We start from the raw sequence: 27,615 nt of genomic DNA, 5'->3' as shown, positions 1-27,615 counted from the left end.
TACATCTATTCACCACTTTATAGGGTATTTACTTCTATGTACCCGAGAAAACCTCGCCACTGAGGTACATAGTCCAGCAGCTATTTCCGAAATACATTTTGTTTTTAATACGTGTTACATATATTATATAGTTTTATTGTGAGGGACGACTATATACTATTTTACGACAGCGTCTTTCGAATGACGTATGAAGATCCTAAAATGGCAGTTTTCTGAAGTTCCTTGATATCGTGTTCGCCCGGAATGTTTCCAAATATTTTCTGAGTGACTTGGAGACAGTTCCATTTTCTCCTATAATTATTGAGATTTTTCACTTTTCACATTCTCTGTATTTCAATGAGAAGGTCCTTGTATTTCAAGATCTTCTCCGAATCCTTCTTAATTACGTTCTTGTCAGTCGGTATTCCTATATTAATTAAGAGACAAGTTCCATTTTGCTTTCGGATTATAATATCTGGTTTGTTATTAGAAATGGTTCTCTCTGTTTTGACTTGTTCGTTCCATAAAAGAGTCATCCTGACTTGTCTCAACTGCCTTCGAGATGTGTTCATACCAATGTTTCTTTTCTAGCTTTACCCCAGTTATAATTATGTTTCTAATTTTAAAAAGAAGGATAACTCATTTATTCAACTTGAAGTTGATAGTCAGTTTATTACTGACTCTAAACTAATTTCAGATTCCTTTGTTAATCATTTCCAATCAGTTTTTAATGCTAATTATCCTTCTGTTTCGACTACATCTGACTTTCTGCCTTTGAAGTTTGTTGGATTGGATGAAATTCGATCATTTCTTATTAAGGGTTGTTCGGACATATTTATTCCTTATTAAGACATATTTTTAATCTTAGTGTATCTTCTGCGACTTTTCCATCCTTGTGGAGACAGTACCGGTGTTAGTAATTACAGATCCATTTCTATGCTTAACAATTTTTATAAAAAAAATATTTGAATTTGTTATTTAAGACCACTTATCTTATTTCTTTAAACACAGACTTAATCCTGCCCAGCATGGGTTTAGAAAATTTAATTCTACTTCAAATAATTTGATTACTTATTTAAACCCCAATATGGCTATTATTATCACACAAGGTCAAATTGATTCTATATAGTACTTTGACATGGTTCCTCATAACATTCGTCTTCACAAGTTCACCAATTTCTTTATACGTATATCGGGAAAGCTTTCGTTTCTTTATCGTGTTAAGTCAGGAGTGCCTCAAGGTTCTACCTTAGGCCCCTTAATTTTTAACATATTTATTAATAATATTTGCGACTATGTTTCCAATTCCAGTTATCTGTTGTTTGCTGACGATTTAAAGATATATCTTAATATTAGAAACGTATTAATGGTATGAAGCTTAATTTAGGTAAAACCACGATTATATATTTTACTCGTAAAACAAACAGCATATATTTTATAAGCAGCTATAAAACACAATAAAGATAGTTCTGCATACTCTAAACACATTCTCAATACAGGACATGCTTACAACACAATTGATGAAACAAAGGACATATTAAAAATAGTAAAAAAGCAAAAGACACAGAGATATAATAGAAAAATATCACATATATCAAACTTATAAACAAAACATATGTCTTAATGACAATAACATTTTGCTTAACAACCCCATTTTTAATGCACTCCAGTACCTTGACCTCAACCCTGACAAACCACCTTTCACCCACTAACACCGCAGTCAATAACCAACCTCGCTCCGATACGATGTACTTCTGATCTCTCCTCTTACAACTTCGATATTACTTCTCTGGTAAGTTTATATTTTTACTTTCATTTATTTATTTTGTTTTCTATATTCAATTTCATTAATGGTTTTGAATCCTTTAATTCACAGACCAATATACGCAGCATTAACATCACTCCGACAATACGATTACATCAATGTTATATAACACAACAATAAATGTTGAAACAACATGAAAAATGAAGAAATGATAAGAAAATTAAAAATTAGTAATTGAATTAAGAGTTTATAACATACACCTGATGACGGCTCTATGAAAGCCGAAACATGTCGTAAATGTTCCACATGTAAATCGAGTACTCGATACGGAACGTAAAATGATATTTTAATCTTTTAATTATCTTATATTGTGATTGACGGCCAATTTTAATATATTTTAATACTATTTTTAGCATATATTTTAATTAAAAATTATATGACAATTTGACATTGCGTTCTCAGTGTGTTAAAGATCTTGGTGTACTTTTGGACTGTAAGCTTTATTGATTGCATGTGTTTACAAGGCCTTAAAATGCTAGGTTTGATTACGTATATTACGTCTTATTTTTATACTGTAGATAGCTTATTGGTTTTGTTCAATAGTCTTGTTCGGTCTAAATTGGAGTATGGAAATTTTACTTGGAATTTTATTACTTCCACTGATTGTACCAAAGTTGAAAGAATTCAAAGGAAATTTGCAGCTTTATGTAACGCCAGATTTTTTAATGGCCTTGGTGACTATAATTATGAAGACGTTTTAGTTAGGAGCCATCTTGATGCTCTCTTTCTCATTAATAATTTTAAAGGCAAAATTTGCTGCCCATCCGCTTTGGATTCAGTTTCTTTGAACGTTCCCTCCAGATCCATTAGAGACAACTTCACGTTTTTTGTTTATCGTAGTTTTAAGGCTAGTCCCTTGTTTAGGTGTGTTTCTGCTGTCAATGCAGTCTGTCGGCGCATCGACACTTTTAACGAGGAGAATATTTTGCTAAGCCATTTTATTTAACCAATTTTCTTTTCTTGTAATTAAAGTTTCATTTTGTATGTATTGTTTATATTTAACTAATTTTAATTTAATTATTATATATTTAAACATATTATTCAGCTCATTTGCTTGTTGATTATTATGCAATAAATGAGTTGAATTATTTGTACATTCATATAATTAGTTTAATTTTTTGTATTTTAATATTTCACTTTTAGGCATATTACTTAGCTCATTTACTGTGAATTATTTTGCAATAAATTAATGAATTGATATATTATCATTATTATATTGTACATTTATATATTTAGTTAATTGTTTGTTTGTTTTTGTATTGTTATGTTTATTGTTGTTAGTGCTTGGCTGTTATCAAGCACTCTAATAAATGAATTGAAATGAATTCCAATTATTCACCCCGGTCTTGGAAACTAGCAATGGCTGGGGGTTCGTCGTGGTGACCACACGTCACCCTATATCTGGTTGGATGATCGTTCACCTCTGCTTAGGCATGTGAACGTGAGACCAGCAGTCAAGCTAGTCGGCTTTGGCTCTCTGGATAAATTATTCACCAATTTAGAGGGCATTTACTTCAATGTACCTGACACAAAACTTGCCCTGACGTATATAGTGCAACATATATTTATGAAATACATTTTGTTTTTAATATATTACTTTTTATTATTGTTACTGTTATTATTATAATTATTTTTATTGCAATTGTGGTCATCATTATTATGCGATATCGTAACGAATTTGCAAAAAAATGGCCTGTTTTGTTCGCAAAGTCTGTCCGTTCTCATGTAACAATTTTCGATCATCCTTCTTGGATGCTGCACCGTGTAGTCTACCTTCGTTTCATCGGTTCTTTTCGCCTCCGTCATCCATTAATCGTGTCGGGTAACTATGTTTGAACGTATTTAAAAAAAAAACTTCTATTGTCTTGAGTTTCGTTTTTAGAATAATAAACTTCCGACGCTAAACTTAAGAAAGTTTGATACTAAAAACCATAACTGTCACAGATCAGACACGGGCTTTTAAGTATTATTTATTATTATTATTTAGTGTTCTGTCTGACGACAGGTCCATATGAACAGGATCATTCCATCCTTTTCTCGGACTGGGACCTGTTCATATACGTTCTTGGCAGATGATCCAGAAGTGGTTTGCCATTGCCTTCTTCTGTGTGTGAATGGAGTAATTGTTGGGATGCCACGGAGGAAAACTCCGTGTTGCCTAGACCACGGCCTTGCCCAACACAAGTTATAAATTCGGGCACCGCCGGAAATCGAACCCGAGACCCCAGGATTACAAGGCCAGCGTTCTAACCGCTAGACCATTATACCGTACATTAAATTATATAAGTTAAGACGTCATCAGAAATAAATACACATAGCAACTGAAGTAAACGTTTAGATTCCATTAGTCTGTGTCTGAAGCATCCAAAGTAATGAGAATGGGTTAAAGTAACCGTTTTGAGATTAGTTCCCAAATGACATTGACTTAGTTAAGGACCTTAAAGTAACATAGTTCATAATTCCAAGAACTGGAGCGGTCAGCGCTCAGTCGTATCAGGACCCTGGAGGTCTACTTCGAAAAGTCTTCTTTCCAGAGATCAAGGCCCATCGTAGAGGAACAGTTAATGAACTAACTCGTCCCGTTCTATTATATCCTTTCTATTCCCGTCCCTCTTTCATTACCTAAGCTACTCTTTACTTCCATGTGGCCGACCGCCCTCGAAAAGCAAAGACTATTTTCAATTTCCATTCCTGCCCGACTCCGTCTCTCCAGCGACTGTATTAACAAATTTCATCACAGTATTACGGCCTCCCCTTCCCACCCCCGGAGTCTAAATGGATTCCTAATATACCTCCAACAGCCGACCCATATATTTGCCCTCCAATGGCTCGGAAAATTTTATTGGGACATGTTCCCCTCTACAGTTCCTTTCAGTTGATTAGCAACGACAAACACGAATTACCATTTTATTGCCTTACCCAAGCACTTGTGCGTGTAGAAACTGCCTTCCAGACAAAGTGGAATTAAAACGGGACTGCCTTTGATGTTATAATATCGAGGATTGGAGAGAACGAACGTAGGTCGCTTCAGTTTCACAATCAGTAGAGTATATTAACTAAACTCCCATTACCGAGATCGACAGACGCATGCGCTCAGCGGCTTTCATTTGTTGTTTGATAAAAAGGGGGTGGAGCGTGGCGGCGGTTGGAGGGGGGGGGAGCCCCGGATGCTGCGTCAGGATCAGCTCCGAAAGCCGGAGGCTGTTTGCTCATGCGAGTTTCATCCAGCGTTTCATAACAGTTTATTAAGAAGGACATGGCTTCAAGAGAGCATTTTATTAGTGACCTCAATTTCGTCAAAACCAGCATTTACAGTAATCATATTTCTGCCCGGGATGTTCATATTCTCTATCCTACCCCCTCCACCCCACCCACCCCAACACGATGACCACATTATTCCGCGTCTTGAGGACACGTAGCCCAGCATCCAATAGCAGCGCATTCTGTAGGCTGTATATAACACCAGAGTTCAAACATCTGAACATCAACGCGCGCGCATTGAAGAGCGACTTTTCTGACGACTCAGTACAGTGTAATAAGTATGATTTTAAGTAAAGTGATTGACTAAACGTCTGAGACCTACTTATCTGTCCATTGAACTAGACACTGAGTAACTGTTGTAGCCATCCCAAGTGTAAAATTAACTTCGAAAGGTTCGAGTGGGCTATTACATAGCCCACTCGAACCATTTCAGGTGACCAATCTAGTTCTTAGACGACAAGACTGAAGTTTATTCTCACAGGACTTAAGTATAGAAAAGATAATTAAGCATTATCCTGCTCAAATTTCATAAAGATTTCTGTGACAGTTTTCTGGGATGTTGCATGATTACATGTTGTGTTATTAATTAATATCGACACGTCAAAGTACAGAATCCTTACTTCAGTTAGTTAGAGGGACATGGACCATAATTAGCATCAGCAGTGTGGTGTTTAGCAGGAACTGAGGGCAAGTCTTTGCCCAGAATAAATTATTTAGAGTAATAATTTGAGGTTCTCGCCAACGTGAGTACGAAAATGGCTGTAGTCTGGTTCGTAACTCCGTGTAGTCTGGTAAAAGTTTACGAACATTTCAGAGTTCCTCGCTGCCTACATTATCATATGTCCACAAAGACAACTGAAGTTTTCAATTAGTGAAATATATTACTAAAATGTTCAAAATTTGCATTGAATTTTTCGCTCTAGTTTAATTATATGTTTGTTGATGTTGTTAAATCGATTGGATTTCATATCATAAAAAATATTCGATATCAGTTAACTATATTGACGTACTACTTAATATTTTGTAACATAAAATTATCCTTCCTTATTATTTATTTATTTATTTATTGTTGGGGACATTTTGCTTCGCGTGGGACAGTTCTGGAAAGAAGTCTTATCATATTAAGACTGAATAAAACAACTTTTTGCACTTAAAATTATTTAGCGTAGGCCCGAATTTTTATAATTTGTACATGCAATTGTTTAAGACTGCAATTTAAAACTAAAACCAATAACATTATTCGATATCGATATTAACGTCTCCGGTATCGACTTATAATCACTTCTTAACCACAATCTTTCTATATAACATCATTGTAGTCGCATTCGAGGCTTTAGATGTAATCTCTGAGAGTCCGAAACAATGAAAACTGCGATGGAGTGTCCCGTGCATGAAGAAAGTTAACACCATTTTTCATGATGGACGTGGTAAGAAAAGTACATAACCGTCCCCATGAAATACGTCCAGTCGCCTTAACGTCTGTTTGAAGTCGCAGAAATGAACCAAATGCCACAATTTATCGATACTTAAAGTCTTCACACTATCGATAAGTTAGTATCTACATTTTTAATGTGGTCACGTCAAATTCGAATCTTTGATTTTTTATCCGTTATTCTGAATTAAATTTTAGGGTTAGAATAGGAACTTCTCATTATTATGACTATATTTCTATTTCATGCGACGCCTAACCTGCGTAGGAACGTCGGTCAGTGACCTAAAAATATAATGTCTTGTTTCCACATGCGTTTCTTAGTGAGATCTTGGCTCTAAAATTTTTATACCTTTCAGGACAAACTTTTCCCATTCAGTAGAAGCATTTGGAGACCTGACTCCTGTATCGAACGCTGAAGATTCTTCTAATTTTTTGAAGGTTACTCGCCTTTGAAATTCAAGACACTGTTTTATACGTACGCAGCTGACTGCAGTTCGTTCATCATGTGTTTAAATTGACGATTTGACATATCTTTCTCAGCCAAATTGGTTATATTAATAATACGAGAATTTGGGTGGGATACAGAGTATTTTAAAGTAATATGCCAGTTTATACCTGGTGTGACTGAGAAGAACTCCGAAATCGTTAGTCACAACGGTGACGAATGAATCGAAGTTGATATCTTCGCGATACGAAGCAGGGGTACCAACCACTCAGCCGCAAAGTTTGTTCTCAGATAAGAAAATTTATTTAGTAATGAGTAAGTACGTAGTGTTGGTATTTTCTCTGTGAATGTTCCACTGCCGTGGATTATTTTACATTCTGCATTCCTCATTTAACTTTTATGTTCATTTTTATTTTAGTGAAGATTCTGTTACTACAATTCCACTGTCCCAAAACTAACACAATTAGGAATATCGCTTGAATAAGATGTTATTTTTCCTTTCAGATCAGTTTAATTAAACTTATGTCAAAATTAATTGAATCCATATAAAGACATTTCAAATAAAACTTGTAGTTCTTGACAAGGTGTATAATTTAGGATACCACAAAATCTTCATACGATTAGGTACATCTGAGGAAAACATTAAATTCGATTTAACGTTTATGTAAAATAACTTAAATAGTCCATTCCGATAAGACGTGAGCACCAAATTTTGTTAAAACCCGTTTAAAAGTTTCGAAGGACAGGCATTTTTAAGGCAAGGTGTGTCAGACAACTCGAAGGGGCATCCAATTCTTATAAAGAACACATTTTTGTCAAATGACAGTCCTAAGTCTCTTGTAGCGTTCAGGGCACGTGTAGCTATGGTTTTAAACTGCCGAAATATATCATAACTCAGGTAATCGAAGTATACATTACAATTGCAGATCATAACTGAAATTGAACCAAACCTCTATTTGAATTAGTAGGCCTATAGTGTAATTTGCATTTTAAAAACGCAATTACGCGATTCGTAGGGCACACTGGTCATTCAATCGATAGGCTACGCTTTTCCGAACACATCCCAGCGACCGGAGACGGAAATATCAAGTGGAGGCTTAGTTTCAATAGCTCATTCAGTATATTTAGAAATATATTATTAATTCTTCAAGTCCTTTTTCTTGATTCATATAACGTTTTAATACGTATACGTCTAGGCGATAAGGCAGTTTCTTCTGATGCTTCGATATCGTGGAATATGTTTCCTAACTCTAATGAAAGAAAATAGATTGAAAAATTAAATTAACTTTATATATAAATTGTATAAGGCAAGTGACTTTCGTAAACGCCCCACATCAAGTGAGGCTGTATTAGGAAAAAGAATGATTTTCTGGATTTGTACTCACCTCATAAGACTTCTCATGTGCTGGCAGGGAAAACAAACTCGAATGTTGTATTGACCATTGTCCATCGTCTTGGTTATTTGTTAAAAAAAACGTTTCGGTGACTGGGTTTGTTTACGTCTTCAGGTGAAGACAACTCTGGTTGGTCCATCAATGGACCAGGTGAAGTAACCAGGACGATGGACCATGTCCAAATAACACAAGTCTGAAAGTTTGTGACGATGGTGCGTTGTTGAAGCAAATTGTCTTCTGGACATTATCCATTGTCCGAAACTATATAAAATCAACAAAAACCACGACGTTTCGGAGATTGGAGTCTATCTCTGCAACACGGCTCTCTATCGACTGATGCTTATTTATCCCATATGGAAATCTGGAAGTGCAGATATCAAATATATTCTTGCTGAAGCTTTCATAATGTTGACAGTAAACTGCGTATAGCCACTCGTTATTTTTATTTTTTTTTAAATAATCTCAGGTTCTGAGGCAGACGATACATTTTTGGTTCGAGTGTCCTGTGGACCAGTGGTATTCAACCTTTTTTGTTCGCGTACCCCCAGATATAATTTCTCTTCAACTTTGTACCCCCAAAGTTGTTGGTGTATAATTCAAGTTATACATAGTATATAATATACATCTAAAATAAATTAAATAAATTGCATTACTGATTATTCAGTGTTTATCATAAAATAATATATATTTTTTTTTAAATTTCACGTACCCCATAAGATGTCTTCGCGTACCCCCAGATATAATTTCTCTTCAACTTTGTACCCCCCAAAGTTGTTGGTGTATAATTCAAGTTATACATAGTATATAATATACATCTAAAATAAATTAAATAAATTGCATTACTGATTATTCAGTGTTTATCACAAAATAATATATTTTTTTTAAATTTCACGTACTCCCTAAGATGTCTTCGCGTACCCCCGGGAGTAAGCGTACTCCAGGTTGAATACCACTGCTGTAGAGGACTAAGGATTATTTTGGACTCGTGCAGACCAAAATTAAACTGCATCGTCAGTGACAAGGACGCATGCCATGAACACTAGTAGTCCAGTCTTTTTCTATAGGGACGGTAGTAATTTGTGTACATAAATTCCACTTTAATATTGGGACCTCAGTAACACATTTAATTTTTTCTTGTTTATCAAGTATTATTGTGTATGATTTTGTAAACTACTTACTTAGGACTGAATAGGAAGCCATGACAGGTGAACAATAACAAATACATAAATTACTTTGACGCGAAGTTTATTGCAATTTACAAATTAATTTACAAATCTGTAGGAGATCTCTTTTTAATTATAACATTTACAACCTTTAAACGCGTGACAGTCAATGAATATACAAATCTGTGTATTTACTAATTGTAACTGTTCTTCCAACTCTCAACACCATATCAAGTCTAATCTTTTGAATTATTACGTAAACATGGGCTGAGTTTGAAGCCCGCAACACCCGATAACATATAACACAAAATGTACAAAAAATATATATATATCATACTCTGTGATATGTCTTTACATACACCGATATGAATAACCATGTATTCCGGTAAACACATGAGTGCAGTGCGCATTTTTAAATTCTCTTGTCTGCCTATAATCCGAGCAAGGTTTTGTCTCGTGAGTTTAAAATTATTATAGGCGTATTAAGACAGAATTTTGTTCAACACTTTCCATTGTCTTGTGTGTTTCGTGCTTCGTGAGAAGGGTCTAAGTCAAAAATAATTTTTGTCGACTTAATCCCTTTGTACCGAGCACCAAAAATGTATCAATTATTCAGGTTTGCTTCTTAGATTTTTCTTAGAGATATTTTTAAGATTTTTTTTTTTGTATTTACGCTCATGTATTGCATATTTCCGGTTCGAATTCATTGTCTTGAATAAGCAGAATAAGCTGATAAAAGAAAAATATTCAAAAACTGTTGGCTATTATCGTAGAAACCCTTTGCCGTCTGTCCCCTCCAGTGAACCTCCACCAACCTCTGAGCTACTCAGTCTATTTACATTAGTGACCTTAAGGAATATAATTATTTATCAAAAATAATATATTAAATGTAATTTTGTATGCGATATTTATATAAGTGCCTTTTCCGTGTTATTAAAACGTTGTTTAAAATTTTAAATAATAAAAACATTACTAAACTTATCAAAATTAATATTGTAAATTAATTTGCGATAATACGTATTTTGTGTTGGGGTGTGTTTCCAATGTAAACACATTTTTATTCTGGGAAAACCTCGGTGATTAGCCAAATAACTCAAATGTAGTTCCGAATACATTTGTACATAACGATAAAGGATTTTTGAAAAGTAGATAGTTGAGGACTCTTTATGTATAATAGCTCAGTTGCTCGTGTTATGATTTTTGTAACTTGAAGGAATTTCAGTGTCCACTGGTAGCGGGCTTTTGTGAAGACGGTAACGAGCCTTCGGGTTCCATTCGTACTGTTAGCTTATCAAGAAGGACTCTGTTCGATAGAGTTGGTTCATTTTTATGCGAAATTGCAACTAACCATGTAGCATGCAAGGTTTCACCGAGCCAGGTGAATATAAGTCCCAAATTTTGACTAGATGTTGGCTCGCTTTTCGGTTTGTCAGTGCACGACTGCAGTCTTAAGCTTCCGTAAGCAAGTCATGTAGATGTCTCTTCCCTGCAAGTGAATCTGTCCTACAGTTCTGACATCACTATTGAAATTCTAAGAAAATCATTTGTGGAACAATTTTCTGTGTCTTTTACCTGTAAGTGAGGACAAATTACGTGTGTAGACAAAATATGTTTTTTGTTGCACAAAGCCTTCGTTGACACAATAAATTTGTTTCCTTTGTTCACAGAGACAAGCTAAAACATATATAACCGAAGTAAGTCAGTGAAGGGTTAATGGTCCTCTTAAAAGAAGGAATCATCAAAGGAAAAGTCCTGTTTTATTAAATTAAATAATTGTATCAATTTACTGTTCGTTTACTAAATAATCTCGTGATTTTGTTTGTGATTACGCTTGATTAATAATAATGCAGTTGCGATGGGAACTGTCCAATGCGAGATAAACAACCTACTAGAAAGATCTATTTATGCCTTCAGGTGATTTCTGATTCAGATGCTCTTCTAAATAATAATCGAATTTCGCAAATTAGTTTTGTCATATCCGTCCATATTTTTTTGTACGCAACGGCCAATTTCTATCAAACTTGGTATGATACACCTACACAAGACTTGTGTCGAACGATTTAGATTTTGATTCAGTTTGAATCATATTAAAGTCAAAATTATTGTTAGTTTTTTATTCTGAGGCTTTGGACGGATTTTGACAAAACTTTACACGTAGGCCAGTAAGTTCATTCACTTGAAATAATTTTGAGGTGAATTTTAATTAAGGTATTAAATAAAAATTTAATTCTTAACTTTAACTAGACTGCTGTAGAACTTGATACAGACTACAGATGTAAGTTTAATTTGATGCTCGCCACTCACCTCCATCTAGTGCCGAGGTCAAGAACGAGTAGGAGCTATATCGCTCTCCCCACAAGCGTCTACATGGCGTGTAGCGGGATAGCCTTATTTTTCTTTATTTGCAGACCTTCGGCAGATGTTTAAAATCTTAATATGCTAAACTTCCGAAGGACATTAAAAAGTCCTCCACAATCAGTCATTTAAGATACTTTCATTTTAATGATAGGCTTTAAACGAGCAGTTTAATTAATTAAAGACCCTTGTTACTTAACTGCCCGAGTATTAAACTTTTAGGAGTATCTCTTGAATTATTCTATGAGGGAAACCCATCTTAAATAAGGTAAATGTGCTATGACTTACGCGGCATTCACTTAAATATCACTGATTTAAAAGAATCACTGATATAATATCAATACGTATTATGTGTTTGCAGTCTAAAGCATTGTCCAATTTCCTCCTGGAGTCCTGTCGTTTATCTTACAATGCACTAATCCAGACAGTAGACAGATGCCGTACGCGGTATAAAAACGTTCCAGGGTTACAGCCTAATTAAATTTTCTGTTGGCACGGTCTGTGTTCGATCGCTTTGAATCATACACTTGTTTTACTGTTGTATTACTGAATTACAAAAAAAAAAACCCAAAATATGTCAGTATAATTACAGTCAATCACATGACGAGAGGGGTAGATCCAAGGTACGAAACATCTTACACTGGACAAAGCCAAATATGATCGCACTGCAATGAATTCGTGAAACAGAGACAGTATTGGAATATCAAGCTCCAGTTCTGGCGAAATTTAGTTGAAAAATGAAACTTCTTACGGCCTATTAGACAAGATAATGAGGAGTAAAGTGCCGATGTTTTGAAGACACCATTTCGAATACTTTCTTTTTTCAATTTTTTAACAAAGACATGTATGTATACACTCGTGTTTCTCGAATTCTGTGTCTTTGTGTAAAGGAGGACTTAGGTAGAATTTCGCTGCTTCAATAGTTTCTGTCTGCAAACACGTCCACACCAAGACACGGACCAATACATCGGTATGTTGATCACTTCAGACAGTGCACAAGTTTTTAAAACAGTACAGGGAAACAGGGAGACAGATTTTCCTGCCCACAACGTCTATTTCTGCAGATAAAATCATCCTAATAGCAGGTTTTGTAGAAATGTACCACTAACGGACCACTTTTCAGTCCTGCACCACATCCGATGACACATGAGTGGATATAGAGCCACGGTGGATTGACACTGACAGTGGAAATCGTGTGGGACTCAAGACTGCCTCTTTGCCAACTTCAAATTCCACGTGGTCTGTCTTGGGTGCGAACCTGGGTCTTGGCGGTGAGGAGCCCACAACTAATCGCCTGCGTACTGCATCGGGTAGTTCATTTACGATGACCATGGAATAAACGAGAAGAAGCCGATCAGTTATTGGTGGTTAACGTTATTGAATTACCTTCGGAACTTTGTAAATTCTTTGTCGACTCGAAGCCTTCTCGAAGTTCAGATCCGTGACGTCTTGGACAAAGTCTGAGTTCATTGAATTTTAAACTAAAATGCCTGGTATGATTTTTCATTCTTACAGACGCACAAAACTGTAGGGAAAATTTGTATTTCTACCCTGATTCATATGAAGGGAAGTGGTTTACTTCTTTTAAATTTCACTTAATTAAAATCACAATACTCTGCTTAAGATATTCAGGTTTAGGGGCTGAAATAACATACGTTGAAGGTTATTTAAGGGCGTTGTGACAACTGCTTTCGTTGTATGGGACAAATAATTTAAGACAGAAGTTGAACCACAGCTTCCGTGACCTAATTGAATATACCATGAACACTTGATGTTCATGGTATTAATTAATTTATAAAAGAAGCCAACATATCGGTATAAATTTGCTGCATTCTATAATTTTCCATACATAATCTAATTCCATGGTCCGAGTTCTTTAGTTTATGGAGTCACTTAGCTTTTACAAATATTTCACACTATTTACTACAGTATTAAAAGGAGCCCACCAGAAAATCTTTAGCGGAGCCATATTTGAATTCAGTCCACTTCCTTCCGTCCTGTTCCTTCAATAATCTTTATATTCTCCTAAAATCTGTGTCTAGGTCTCCAAAGTGATCTCTTCTCTTCAGATTTCGCGATTGTTATTCTGTATAAACTTCTCACCTCCCTCGGGGCACTGCACCCCCCTTCCACGTCTTCTCGATTTAATTATCATTATATTAGTTTAAGAGTACTAATTTTAAAGCTCCTCGTTATGAGCTTTCTCCATTCTCCTTATATTTTGATACTTCCCCTTACATATTTCCAGATACTGCCCTGAGCACATTGTTCTGGAACATCTTCAGTGTATGTTCTTGCTTTAGAAAGATTCACAAACCCATTTTAAACAAATTCCTCATCTAGTAGGTTACGGAGATTCTCTGTGGTCGTGAATCTGTGTGTCGGGGCGTAGCATTTTTACTTGTGAAGGGGTAAAAAATTCATAGTACTTGAAAGCATGTCAGCATCGCTTCGTTCCTAATCTTTTCACACTGAAAAACTTTCAGTTGTCATTGGACGTTGTATAAGCACTACATTTGAAAGAGTGTCATTAGATAGTTAATAATCAGTCACAGAGTTAATCAAAACATTATTAAACTGTATTCTTCCTATATACATTACACTTTAATTTCAAACGCGACCACGTTTTGATATCTCTGGCAGAACTGGATATTTAACTGATGAACATTTCAGGCTCTTCCGATAGACTGTAATGGTCTTAGGGCGCGTTGGGACCTCGCAGTTTCCTTGGAAGTTCGCGCGCATATTACACCATCTGCAGTCCCTTGGCTATGGATTCGACGTGTTCCTTCGCCTTGAGCCTCAGAGCGGCAATGGAGTGACTTCGAGGGTCATGTGACGACGGCGAACTGACGGGCGGCAGCTTGGTGGTGTTAGGGGCGACGCTAGGCGTTGAGTCGGTCGTGGGCACGATGGGTGGCGTGAGGTAGCTGGGATAGCCCGTCTGAGGGTGCGATAGGAAGCCGGGTAATGCGCTGATGAGTGGCGGAGCGAGCCACGGATCTACGGGCAGTGCCAAGCTGGACCCTGCGGCGCGGCCCAGGGACCCTACGGAGTGATAGTCGTTCAGCCCTAGACGCGCTGCCTCCATCTTCTCCTGACGTCGCCATTTGGCACGTCGATTCTGGAACCATACCTGCGCACAACAAGGTCAACCATCTGTTAAACAAGTCACTTCCAGCGTTCACATGTTGACAACAACAACAACAGTCTGTTAGAAATTGACCTTAGTTTCGGAGTTTTTTACAGCTTCCATCGTCAGGGTGATCTCCCTCTGAAACGTCTGTAAGTTTTAACTAGTTAGCACAGTTTAACATCCAAGAAAACACACACTCTGGGAAAATGAATTATCAATTAACGACGACAAATGAAGGTTTCCTGTCCAGGAGATATTTCGTTCAATATAAAAAATGGTGGATTTACGAATAACCGATTTTCAAGTAAGCGATCACAGAGGAAACTTTAACATTTTAAACATTGCATTAATAGACTTAAAATGACGATATTGACAATAATAATGTTTATCTAAATATTTTTCAGATTTAGAGGATTATTACATCTTGAATGTTACGATGCGGATTAATCTACTTACGTACACTTGAGTCCTTTGGAATTCGTTATGATTCTCTGTATGAAGAAAACGCCTCAAAAACCCTAGACGCAAGGGTTTGGTACACCCCTGCCCTAAATTACACCATAAAAATCGAATTATTCTGAACAAACAATTGTAAGTTATTATAATTTCATCATCTTAAATTGTATCTGCCCACACGTCAGGTACAAACCTTGTTCATAAGACACATTATATAGTAACTTTGATAAAATAAGTTATAAAAATCAACCTTTATTGTTTTTACCAGTAATAAAATTTTATTAATTCTTCTCGGGCTACTGCCAGGCGTGTGTAAGGTGGTTTGACGGAGAAAACACCAAAGTTTCGAGAACCATCTTCGTCCTCATCCTCAGGGTACTTACACGGCTGGTAGCCCGAGAAGAATTCATTGGACTTAGTCGCCGTGAAAGCTTCAGATAATATATTTAAGAAAGTTTATTGTTAACTTATCTTTGCTAACCACAGTAAAAGTACAAAAGTATAACATTTCTTTATAAAGTGAATTAAATTTGAAAACACATTCACGGCGACTGAATCAATTAACTATCCTTTTAGATTCTTAATACCCTAGATAATAGGCAGTTGTGGTAAGCGGCCATTACCTCATTCAATAAGTATTCCTTTCATCTGAATACATCAGGAGATACTATTAAGAGCGTAGTATTCGGGCCGATAAATAATACGGGCCTTAGATGAATTAAACTGCTCGTTTAACAGCCGAACATTAAAATATAAGTCTATAAAATGACTCATCGTAGAGTATTTTTTAATGTTTTTCAGAAGTTCAGCATATCAAATTTTTAAAAAATTTCTGAAGGGCTCCAAATGCATACCTGAAAGTGAAATTATGCCCACATGCAGAAGGGCACGTAAGAATAATTACAGTGAATGAAACTTACATCTGTATCGTGTATAAAGTTTTAAAGAAGTCCTACAAAATTTATAAAATAAATTTTTACTTAGGATTTTAACTAAAATTCCCTTCAAAATAATTCAGACGAATGAACTTCTCGGTCTACATGAAAATATTAGTACACGTGAAAAGCAAATTACGTATTCATGCGTTATAATATCATTTGTAGAGTCGTATAACAACTGAATCACTTAACCTTACAGCAACTACTGGTATTATTAGCAGAGCCAAATACCGGCCAAAGCTCTGTATTGCCATAATTTCATGTACGTAGCTGAGTGAGCCCACACTCTCAAAAGAGCTCACTGAATTATCCTTTTTGAAGCCGAAATTTCGTCTAAATAATATTTAAAAATTCATTTCATTCAAAGAAAATACAGAAATTTATCATTATATTGATCAGTTGATTAATGTTTAGGAAAATAATCGATGTTTATTCTTAAAATAATACTAAACTTGCACTCTGTGAACAAAATACAGAGTTAGTAATTATTAAAACAGGTGTTACATTTGGTATCACTGGTCTGTAAGAGGTTATGTATATTATTCAAGTTTATTTTTCATGTATCTACGTCTGCAGTCATGTCATCAGGCTTGTGTAGATCATGGCGCAACATTCTAACTTTCGTGCCAAATGATTGACGCAGAATTCAGTGCAGTCACCTACAACATTTTAAGTCAATAATCCTCTGATTATATAATCGCAGTTGCCAAAACCCCTTGAAGCAGCTTGCACTGCGTTTGTGCGTCTGTCCAACCCACACAAAAGAACTATTTCCCGGTGAATGTATCTAATTTTCGTGACTGCCGGCGTCAAACACACGGAGGTCGATCTTGTTTGCGACTCGCGCACCCTCTGGCAGCAACAAACGCACTCTCTCGCCTCTCCCCTAACCCTCCAACCCCTCCCCCAAGTGCTTCAAACTCTGCCAAATTGGTTTTGAACTGATACATTAATTGACAATTTAGCACAATTCTTCGCGTGGGTAATGGCTTGCTGAAGCTGTCTCAAATTGAGAAAATCTAATAAAGAAACTTTTCCCCATGGAAAGATGACGCCTGCATTGAAAAAAAAAAGTACAGCCCTGGCTCTACTAAAGGCAGACGCCAACACCAATAAATAGTTTGTGGAACGAGGGAACACAGAGTTTTGTACAGAGAGCGCCTTCAAAAAGAGCTCTCTAAACAAGTTACCAGGATGAAGTCTCGCCTCCCACCCTCCCCCACAATTCCCCTCACTTCTTCGTCGTCTCTTTTAAAAAAAAAAAAAAGCAGGAAATTTCAGTTTCTTTTCCATTTTCTTTAATCTCCACGCTGTAAACTCTGCCCTCTGGCAGCCTTTTAAAAACGTAAACTTGTCCGAAAATGAGTTTCATATGAGAATTGACGAAGATTTAATAAAGCACTTGGCTGACATTCTTATATCAAAACTCAGTTAGCGTACCTTGATAAAAGAAAAAAAGATAGATGTTCTTATAACCATGTCATTACCGGCTCTTGCAAAGTTGTACATGATTGCTCGGAAAAACAACATTTCATGCATATTATGTCTTTATAATGTTCCATCAGAAATAAAATAAGAATAACTAGTTGTTCCGAGATTAAACTTGCAAAAACGTTTTGCGTGTGACTTCAAAAGGTTGATACAAGGTATATTAATAAGCCAGTTAGTATATAAAGAGCTGAAATTAAAAAGACGATAATCCTACACTTGTCTCCAAATTAAGTTTCAAGTCGTCGCTCCCTTATAAAAGTTTAACAATTCTCCATGCATTTATTTGCCTTGCGCGTTATTCGTTTAATTTGAAATTTATAGTATCTGTAAACAAGTTTTCCTTTAAAATTACTATCCATACGTCAATTTCCTCATAATTAGTTAATAAATTCACATAATGCAGTAAGATATATTAATGTTATCTCTGAACTAAGGTATCTGTTTCGTGTTCGGGAGGCCCGAAATTCGGTTTTAGGTCCGGAGTCATCTCATCTTGAATTAGGCCTTTTGTGGTTTTTCTTGGTTATTTAAGATAAATTCTGAGAGTTGCCTTTAATCAAGTCACAACCAATTTCTTCAATTAGTCATCCTCCTATGAAATGTATCCACTTACAAAAGTCTTTAAGTAAACCGATTTAGCAATAAAAAAATGTGGGAAAATTTTTATTTTGATTTCCGCACGGAAATGAGTGTCATGGAAACCTCAGCTTACGTTCGTAAAATATTTCATTTCGAAATTCCGTGATTTATTCCGCATGTAACTTACTTCTTGTTAATAATACGTCCTGCAGTGTTATATCGACGTATTTATAATACATTTTGACGGAGTAAATTATGGTAACACAATCCTCTGCCCTGCCCATTAGATCTCTGCGTAGACTAACAATTAATAATGAACTGTAGTTTATTCACGCTGAATCACGTGGTCACTGAAGCTTGAGACAGCGGACAGCGGAAATATTTAACTTTAAATTTATACTTTTCTTTCCAGAAACGAAACTTTAGAAGATTGAATTTTGTATAAAATCCTTTATGTCATTAGTAAATCTTTAAAAAAATTAAGTAGGGCTAGTGTATGTCTGTAAATAAACTTAAGCATTTGTTGCATTTGAGTGTTTTTCTTACATTTTTAGCGAATTATCCAGGATTTTGATTATCCTAAAAAATATATTTCCCAACCAACCTGAATAATCAAGAGTCTTCTGTAAGTGATTACGTTAGTCTAACAAACAATATAAATTATCCATATTTGCTGTACGCCTACTTCCAATGTTATACAAGTAGCCTATATGTGGCAGAATCTAATTTTAACAATAACACTTTGTTATGAACACTCAGGATTTAATTAATTCTGGACACGTTCTCCATAGCGTTACTTGCATTCAATATATTTTAATTCCACCGAAACGCCTAGACAACATAGCAAATCACAAAATTATATAAGTTTGTCAAATTATTACGTACAGCTACAAACGATTAACATCGTAGTGTTCCTTAGCACTTCTGGAAGGGCCGGTCGAATTTATGTCCTAATTTTTATTCTACGTGTCCTCATATTATTCGAGGAAACAGTCCGATGGAATAGGCGTAGTTATTTAAACTCCATTCTTTTTCATTTTAAATTCGTCCTATCATCACGCAATTCTATGGCAGGTCTATCAGAAGACCTGTGGTCTATAATGAGATTTCACTCTATATGCTTCGCCTGCATTTAATATCAGTGAGATTTTAATGAGCGTCGCCGCGTATATCTACCTTGAAGGAATGTATCAGCGTCAGAGAGAGACATCGCTTCTTCAGAGTTCGTATCGCGTTATTTTGTTCGCTGCTGGAAACCTCCTTGTTTGTCGTGACAGCGTCTCATTTCCGGTCCCGGCAACATCTCGTTCCGTTTCCTTATTCGAAGTTCTGCGGTTCGATCAAGCCCCTCAGCCCACGCTACACCCAACTTCCTAATGAGATTTGAATACGGGCTTCGCTGTCAAGATGTGACAACCACTCATCACTTTGCTACTCTCATTGTGCGCCGATCGCCATACTCGTCTTTTCTAACTTAAGACAGTTCGTGTTTATCTTCAGACCCTTGCGTTCTTCTACACCTGCAACCCGCAGTTCGTAATTATTATTATTATTATTATTTGGTGTTCTGTCTGACGACAGGTCCATATGAACAGGATCCTTCCATCCTTTTCTCGGACTGGGACCTGTTCATATACGTTCTTGGCAGATGATCCAGAAGTGGTTTGCCATTGCCTTCTTCTGTGTGTGAATGGAGTAATTGTTGGGATGCCACGGAGGAAAACTCCGTGTTGCCTAGACCACGGCCTTGCCCAACACAATTTATAAATTCGGGCACCGCCGGCAATCGAACCCGAGACCCCAGGATTACAAGGCCAGCGTTCTAACCGCTAGACCACCTCATCTTATTATTATTTAGTGTTCTGTCTGACGACAGGTCCATATGAACAGGATCCTTCCATCCTTTTCTCGGACTGGGACCTGTTCATATACGTTCTTGGCAGATGATCCAGAAGTGGTTTGCCATTGCCTTCTTCTGTGTGTGAATGGAGTAATTGTTGGGATGCCACGGAGGAAAACTCCGTGTTGCCTAGACCACGGCCTTGCCCAACTATATATTATTTATTTAGTGTTCTGTCTGACGACAGGTCCATTGGTCTGTCCAAAAAGAGCTCGATTAGTCTTCTCTCTCTCCAATCAATTCCAATTCTCTGTAGGATCCTCATTGATTTCTTCCATTTTACTCGATCGAAAGCCTTCTTCCGGTCGATGAAGCAGGCACACACTTCTTCCTTGACATCGAGAACTCTCTCTGAAATCATTCTCATAACTACGATGGCATCTCTGGTCCCTTTTCCTCTCCTGAATCCAAATTGGTCATCTCTCATCACTTCCTCTATCTTCTTTTCTAGTTTTTCAGTCAGAATAGTTCGTAATAGGTTAATAAAATTAATTACCATAACGATTATGATAGTATTATGATGGTGGTGATGGTATTTGTATAAACATCACGGTGGTATAGCGGTTAGAACGCTGGCCTTGTAATCCTGGGGTCTCGGGTTCGATTCCCGGCGGTGCCCGAATTTATAACTTGTGTTGGGCAAGGCCGTGGTCTAGGCAACACGGAGTTTTCCTCCGTGGCATCCCAACAATTACTCCATTCACACACAGAAGAAGGCAATGGCAAACCACTTCTGGATCATCTGCCAAGAACGTATATGAACAGGTCCCAGTCCGAGAAAAGGATGGAAGGATCCTGTTCATATGGACCTGTCGTCAGACAGAACACTAAATAAATAAATATAAGTGCTTCACTTTCATTTCTCTGTAAAAGAGACCGTTTACACTGTCAGAGGTTTAGCATGGTAATACTCAGTCTCTACAGGAAAGTCCTGGAATATTACGATACTGTAAAAACAGGCCCTTACTCATTAATCAACTTATTACCACGTACGATGCAATTTTTGAGATTCTAATAGTATCATTGATTAACCTACAAATAAATAAAAATTAAAAACAGCAACGATGTGACAAATACTTTTGTGATGTTGACGATAATAACAACTGTAAAACATTCCGTCGTCTCTTACAGGGAAGATTGCCTCTCAAATATTATTCGTGTTGGAATTGTAGCTCTGTGTGTCCCGAGTGGTGACATTGTGCAGTTTATTATGAAATAAATTTCTTTTTCCTGATAATATTTCTAGAAAGTTCTGTTTTGTAAACAGTTAAAACCTCCAAGAGGGCGAATACGTGGAGTCTATTCAAAAATGTTACATGTTGAATGTTTACGAGATTGGTTACATAGATTTGTCATATGCGTTTTATTGTCATGACAATGTTTTGTTTATAAACGTCTATTCAAATGTAGAGCTTGGTTATTAAACGTTTCCTGATTCAATAACTAGCCCACAGCACGCATAGTGGCTTATCCATGCTTGGGATCCGTCCCTACGTCACCAGCACAGACCGATCATGGTACAGTTCCGCTCGCTGTACTCCATAGACTATGCTACTTCATGGCGTCATGGAAACTGAAGGTCTACTGTTTTCTCTACGTATTTTATTATTCTTGGTATAGGAAATGGACATTATTCGTATTACATTTAACTTTCTTATGCGTCCTTTGTAGAAAGTTCACAAACTGAACCCACAAGAAGGTCGCGTCTGTTCGTCTACAGTAAATTTGTCACGGATTTCTGCGACATAAGATTATACCTAATGACTGCACCGAAATTACTAGAGGAAATTTCGATTTGTTCTATCGGCCTAACTAACATAACCCTTCCTCTAACATGAAGCTCGCATTCAGATTACAAATATCCTCTAAAACACGACACAAAATATATCGTGGCTCGTATGACGTAAAACATAAAACACATTTTGGTCAGCAGCTTTGATACCGAGAAACACTTTTCGAAATGAGGTTTATGTTTCAAGAAATACAAAAATAATTCCTTGCTGTGTGCTGTTAGCATAATGTATGAAAATTGTATTTGAATTATTTATCGTTTTGAAGCTTTATATAATTATATACACCTGAGGATGGTTCTTTTAGGAACTGAAAAATGTCGTGAAACATGAAAAATGATGGTCTAATGTAAATCGAATATTTCGATAAAGAACATCATTTAATATTTTAAATATTTTAAATGTCAATTATTATAATATTTTAATATTTAATAAGAATTTATTGTGATTAGACGGACAAGATTTAATATATATCTTTATAACTATAAATTCTTATATAACTTATTAAAGACCCCAAGCCCCGTCTAAGTAATATTTAAAATTCAGTTCCTACCTCAAAGAAAACACTTCATTCTGTTGTTTAGAGAAGTTTCCTGCTTTCTGGACAATGTTTACATTTCGTAAGCTTCGACTGTTCGTGTAAGTACCAGAACAGTGTTGAACCAATGTACTTCCTGACGAAAGTGCGTCTTAAGTGGGCAATTACGTGGCCGAGAAATCCAAATGTTCGTTAAGCGACGTAAACACGGACCGACCAGTGTCACAGCCTGACACCTATCGAGGCATAGCTGAGACGATATATCGAAATGAATCGAAACAGATTATTTTTCAGAACTGCATACCAAATTGCCTAGCTGTAGAAATATTATTCTCATCTCATAAATTGACGCACGCACTGAAGCTGTTTAACGACGTTACGTAGCCTATAACGCAGTTGCGCTCGTACAAAGTTTACGGCAATGATCGTGAGGACTCGGAACATCTCGTAGAATCACTGCTTGCTATTGGTTCGGCGTCTGACAGTCGACTGCCGTTCAGCGTTTGTGCTAATTAACCCTTTGAAGCCGAAGATCGTCTGAATATTATTTATGAATTCAGTCCGTACCGCGAAGAAAACACTACACCTTACCATTACGAAAATCAGCTCGTTAACCCTTTGAAGCCGAAGCTCGTCTTCATAATATTTACGAATTCAGACCGTACCGCGAAGAAAACACTTCACTTAACCATTAGAAGTCGAATCAGGCGGTACCACATAAGATTTAACAAAAGAACATCCCGGTCAAAGCCTTAATATATGAACTAGACGAAACGAGAAGTAGCCAGCGCCAGCCTTATGTGTTTCGAGAATACGTAAATTGTTCTAAAAGGACGCACGAATATTTCTCAAGTAGGTTTAATGCCTCTCTGTTGTTCGAATAGCCTATCTTATTATTAATGAAGATAAGTAACTCTTGGGATGTTGCACCGTGTAGTCTTCAAACATCGCCCTGATGATGGAGGAAGTAAGAACCTCTGAAACTTCTGTCAATATCTACCAGACTAGATAACTCAAAATCCCCGAAGATACCATTTTCCTGCCTGGAATTTTTTTCCGATTTCGTCTTTGAGTAAAGATAGTGGTTATGTTCAATTCATGAGTATCCGATTGGAAATCAACTCAAAACAAGTTATCGTCACTAATCGTTATTGTAGATTCATCGAACAAAATTTTAAAGGCCTCATCCGTATCGCATTTATACAGCTCCCTAATTTTTGTTGTTGTCACGTTTGCATCCTGAATAATCCCAGCTGACCCAAAACTACAGTATATTTCGTATAGGCCTACTAAGAAACTTATTACAAGTAGCATCCAAGTTAATGTGCGAATACATCGTCGACGATGTGAAACATAAGCATAATCTTTTGCTTTAAACGTAAGATAATTGTTAATGCACTCTTACCAACTGCTATTCCGAAGCTCGAGAGAATTGAAGTTCATTTTAATATTATCACTACTACTGTAATAAACAAAACAAGAAAATAAAATGTCGTGTTTATTTTTCCGTGATGATTCATTTGTTTATCGGATACTCGTTCTTAAAAGAATAGCATATAGGATCTTCAATTTCTTTTTTATGTTATAAACCAGTGGTATTCAACCTTTTTTGTTCGCGTAACCCCAGATATAATTTCTCTTCAACTTTGTACCCCCAAAGTTGTTGGTGTATAATTCAAGTTATACATAGTATATAATCTACATTTAAAATAAATTAAATAAATTACATTACTGATTATTCAGTGTTTATCATAAAACAATATTTTAAATTTCACGTACCCCTAAGATGTCTTCGCGTACACCCAGATATAATTTCTCTTCAACTTTATACCCCCAAAGTCGTTGGTGTAAAATTCAAGTTATACATAGTATATAATCTACATCTAAAATAAATTAAATAAATTACATTACTGATTATTCAGTGTTTATCATAAAATAATATTTTTTTTAAATTTCACGTACCCCCTAAGATGTCTTCGCGTACCCCCAGATATAATTTCTCTTCAACTTTGTACCCCCAAAGTTGTTGGTGTATAATTCAAGTTATACATAGTATATAATCTACATTTAAAATAAATTAAATAAATTACATTACTGATTATTCAGTGTTTATCATAAAACAATATTTTAAATTTCACGTACCCCTAAGATGTCTTCGTGTACCCCCAGATATAATTTCTCTTCAACTTTATACCCCCAAAGTCGTTGGTGTATAATTCAAGTTATACATAGTATATAATCTACATCTAAAATAAATTAAATAAATTACATTACTGATTATTCAGTGTTTATCATAAAATAATATTTTTTTTAAATTTCACGTACCCCGTAAGATGTCTTCGCGTACCCCCGGGAGTACGCATACCCGAGGTTGAATACCACTGCAATAGACTACACATTTATAATCTGTCATGTAAACAAAACGCCTTTAAGTCCGTTACATTAAAGGAGTGTTTATCGAGTAAAGCGTCTGTTAATATATCTCAGTGTTACGAAACCGGTGTGCCACGGACAGCGGTTTGTCTCCCTCAGGTTTCAGGTGTAAAAAAAGCAAAGCAGTCCCTCTACACGCCATGTAGGCGCTTGGGGGGAGAGCGATATAGCTTCTACTCATTCTTGACGTCGGCACTAGATGGGGGTGAGTAGTCAGCATCACGCCCCAGCCGCATTTAACCAATTGTACAATATTATGAAGTATGATTTTGGTTATCTTTCAATTGCACGCCTGTTACCAAATTTAATTAAAATCGGTCAAGTACTTCTCGAGTTGAATATGTGGACAGACAGACAGACAAGAAAATCTCTTTATCCATTCATTTCGTATGGATTGTGTTAATAACGAATTGTTATACCTAATTTTCTAATCGCTTTATATAAAGCATTTGTACAAACAAAACTGTTTACACTTTGAAGGACAGTAATTCCAAATGTGTTTCGACCTCGAGAAGCCATCATCAGTGGCACAAAAGAAGTTAATTCATATTATTGCTTTTAACGGGGTATAAAAAGTATGTATTTTACAAAATCATATTTATGTAACATCTCACTCGACGTTGATTGCATAGGAGTCGGTGTATTAAATTGGACACTTAACTTTTTTGTCCACTGATCTGATTGGTCTAATGTTTTAAGTTTAATCGCCTTATATTTTCTTCGTCTAAATATATTGTTCTGTTTCCGTGGATCGAAAACCTCTATTGCAGCCTAACTACATTGCATTAGAGGGAAAGACAAAGTAAGTACCACAGATCGGAGCCTACTTGCGAGAACATTAATCCGGGAACTTTGAAGTTCAGATGTTTAATGTGTCTTTTTGTAAATTTGTACTGTTTCATGTAGGCTAATAATATGATATCGGTAGGTGCAAATATATAATAAATAAATAGACAAAGATTCTGAAGAATAAATAAGGTTCAAGTCGCAAATATACGTAACTTAGACCAACTACATTTATCAACTTGTGCTGGGACATATTTCTCTCGGAGTTGTTTGGTTTTGTCCTGTCAGTATTATTCCGCCGCGGCTCCATATTTACTCGTGTGTCATCTGGGGGAAGGGCAATGGACCAGTTAGTGGTCACAGTTCCACAGGGTCCAGTGAGAAACACAGAAGAAACTCGATTAGGAATCACTCCAGATTGTGTTTAATATCTGTTCTGTCATTTTCAGAACACGAATCAGAGTATAGAACGTCCTTTAAGTTCTTTTAAATTCAAGAACAAATGTAAACCTCTTTCGCTAAGTATTAGGGAAGTATTTAGCAAGACTTAAAATTTAACTCATTACAGTCAGAGATTATCAAAATAAGGACGATGTTGACATTTCTTGAAATAGTTTCAAATCTTATCGTAATGAATAGACAGATTCTACACATTTTCATATTTCTTAATATCTATAATCGAAGATGGGGCATTTGTGTGGGCGACAGACAATATGAAGTGATTGTGTGGTTTAAGGAGAACTTATGAAGAAGTGTTAATTCACTTCAGGACCGGAAATACATCCTCCTTTAGCGCACACTGAAACCCCTCTTTTCGTAACAAACTTACGTTTTGTTAAGAACCTTTCTTCAAAGGAAATATTTCGTAACCACAATGGTCTGATCACTCTCGAGAGATTCTGAAGTCCGCGGCCTCTCCTGGCTCTCCGTAAAAATAATTACCCGTTCCTACAATTCAAAATGAGTTTTTTTCTAAACTTTGTCTTGATTCTAGATGCACAATTGCATTTATTCATGAAAGTATGAGAATGACGTACTCACGCTGTTGAGTGTAAAGATGGCTGTCTTCTGCAGCACAATATAGTCTGATAGATATTGACCAACGTTTCAAAGAAACCTACTGCCCCTGTCATCAGTGTAATAAGTTTGAATATAAAGTATGGGCTCGGATGTTGCTTACGATGGGTCTACATGTGTATTGCTGTCCGTCTAGTCAATTAAGGCACTTCGGTTGTAGTGAGGGTTTGAAAGTCGTCTTACTGGAGACAAGTTATTGAAAAAAAAACACTGAAACATCAAACGAATGACGTGAGTTTTAATCCAGGTGCAATCATTTGAATATGCTATGTTTTTTTTTGCATTTTACTTATTATAAATTGTATAAATATTATGTATACGCATACATATAACATATTACAATTTAATACACACAAAATTATATAAATTCCTGGGAAAGAGTAGTTTTAATTTTCGATAAATTCTTTGAGCTATATTTCGAACCTCCTGTATAACAAATTTTAAATTCAAAACAAACCAGAAAGACAGAAATTATTTTTCCGGGAGCCTGTTTTAAAATGCTCATTTAAATAGATGTCTCAGTATTAACAGTATGATAAAAATGTTTTCTAATCCACGAATCAGTGAGAAAAATGAATTAAATTATTTTAACAACGCTTTTTCAGTAATTAAATATTTGTATTAAGCATATTTTCAC

At 36.1% G+C, this 27,615-nt stretch overlaps 2 protein-coding genes across 2 annotated transcripts in view; one reads left to right on the top strand and one right to left on the bottom strand.

Moving 5' to 3' along the window:
• Positions 1–27,615, top strand: part of LOC110827843 (uncharacterized) — a 536,626-nt gene that overhangs the window by 57,675 nt on the left and 451,336 nt on the right. The gene's annotated exons all lie outside the window — the stretch shown is intronic.
• The window catches only part of LOC110839933 (retinal homeobox protein Rx1), a 101,537-nt gene continuing 83,486 nt past the window's right edge, over positions 9,565–27,615 (bottom strand). The window contains exon 3 of the mRNA XM_022084554.2: positions 9,565–14,990. Coding sequence (XP_021940246.2) covers positions 14,601–14,990 — 390 coding nt within the window. The 3' untranslated portion in view covers positions 9,565–14,600. The remainder of the gene's footprint in view (positions 14,991–27,615) is intronic.

The sequence above is a fragment of the Zootermopsis nevadensis genome, unplaced genomic scaffold, assembly GCF_977971745.1.
Source record: "Zootermopsis nevadensis isolate Lab colony 2312 unplaced genomic scaffold, Znev_1.0 Znev_ptg000024l, whole genome shotgun sequence".
In the NCBI taxonomy this organism is placed as follows: domain Eukaryota; kingdom Metazoa; phylum Arthropoda; class Insecta; order Blattodea; family Termopsidae; genus Zootermopsis; species Zootermopsis nevadensis.
The sequence above is the reverse complement of the archived record's forward strand: the minus strand, read 5'-3'. Positions and strand labels throughout refer to the sequence as shown.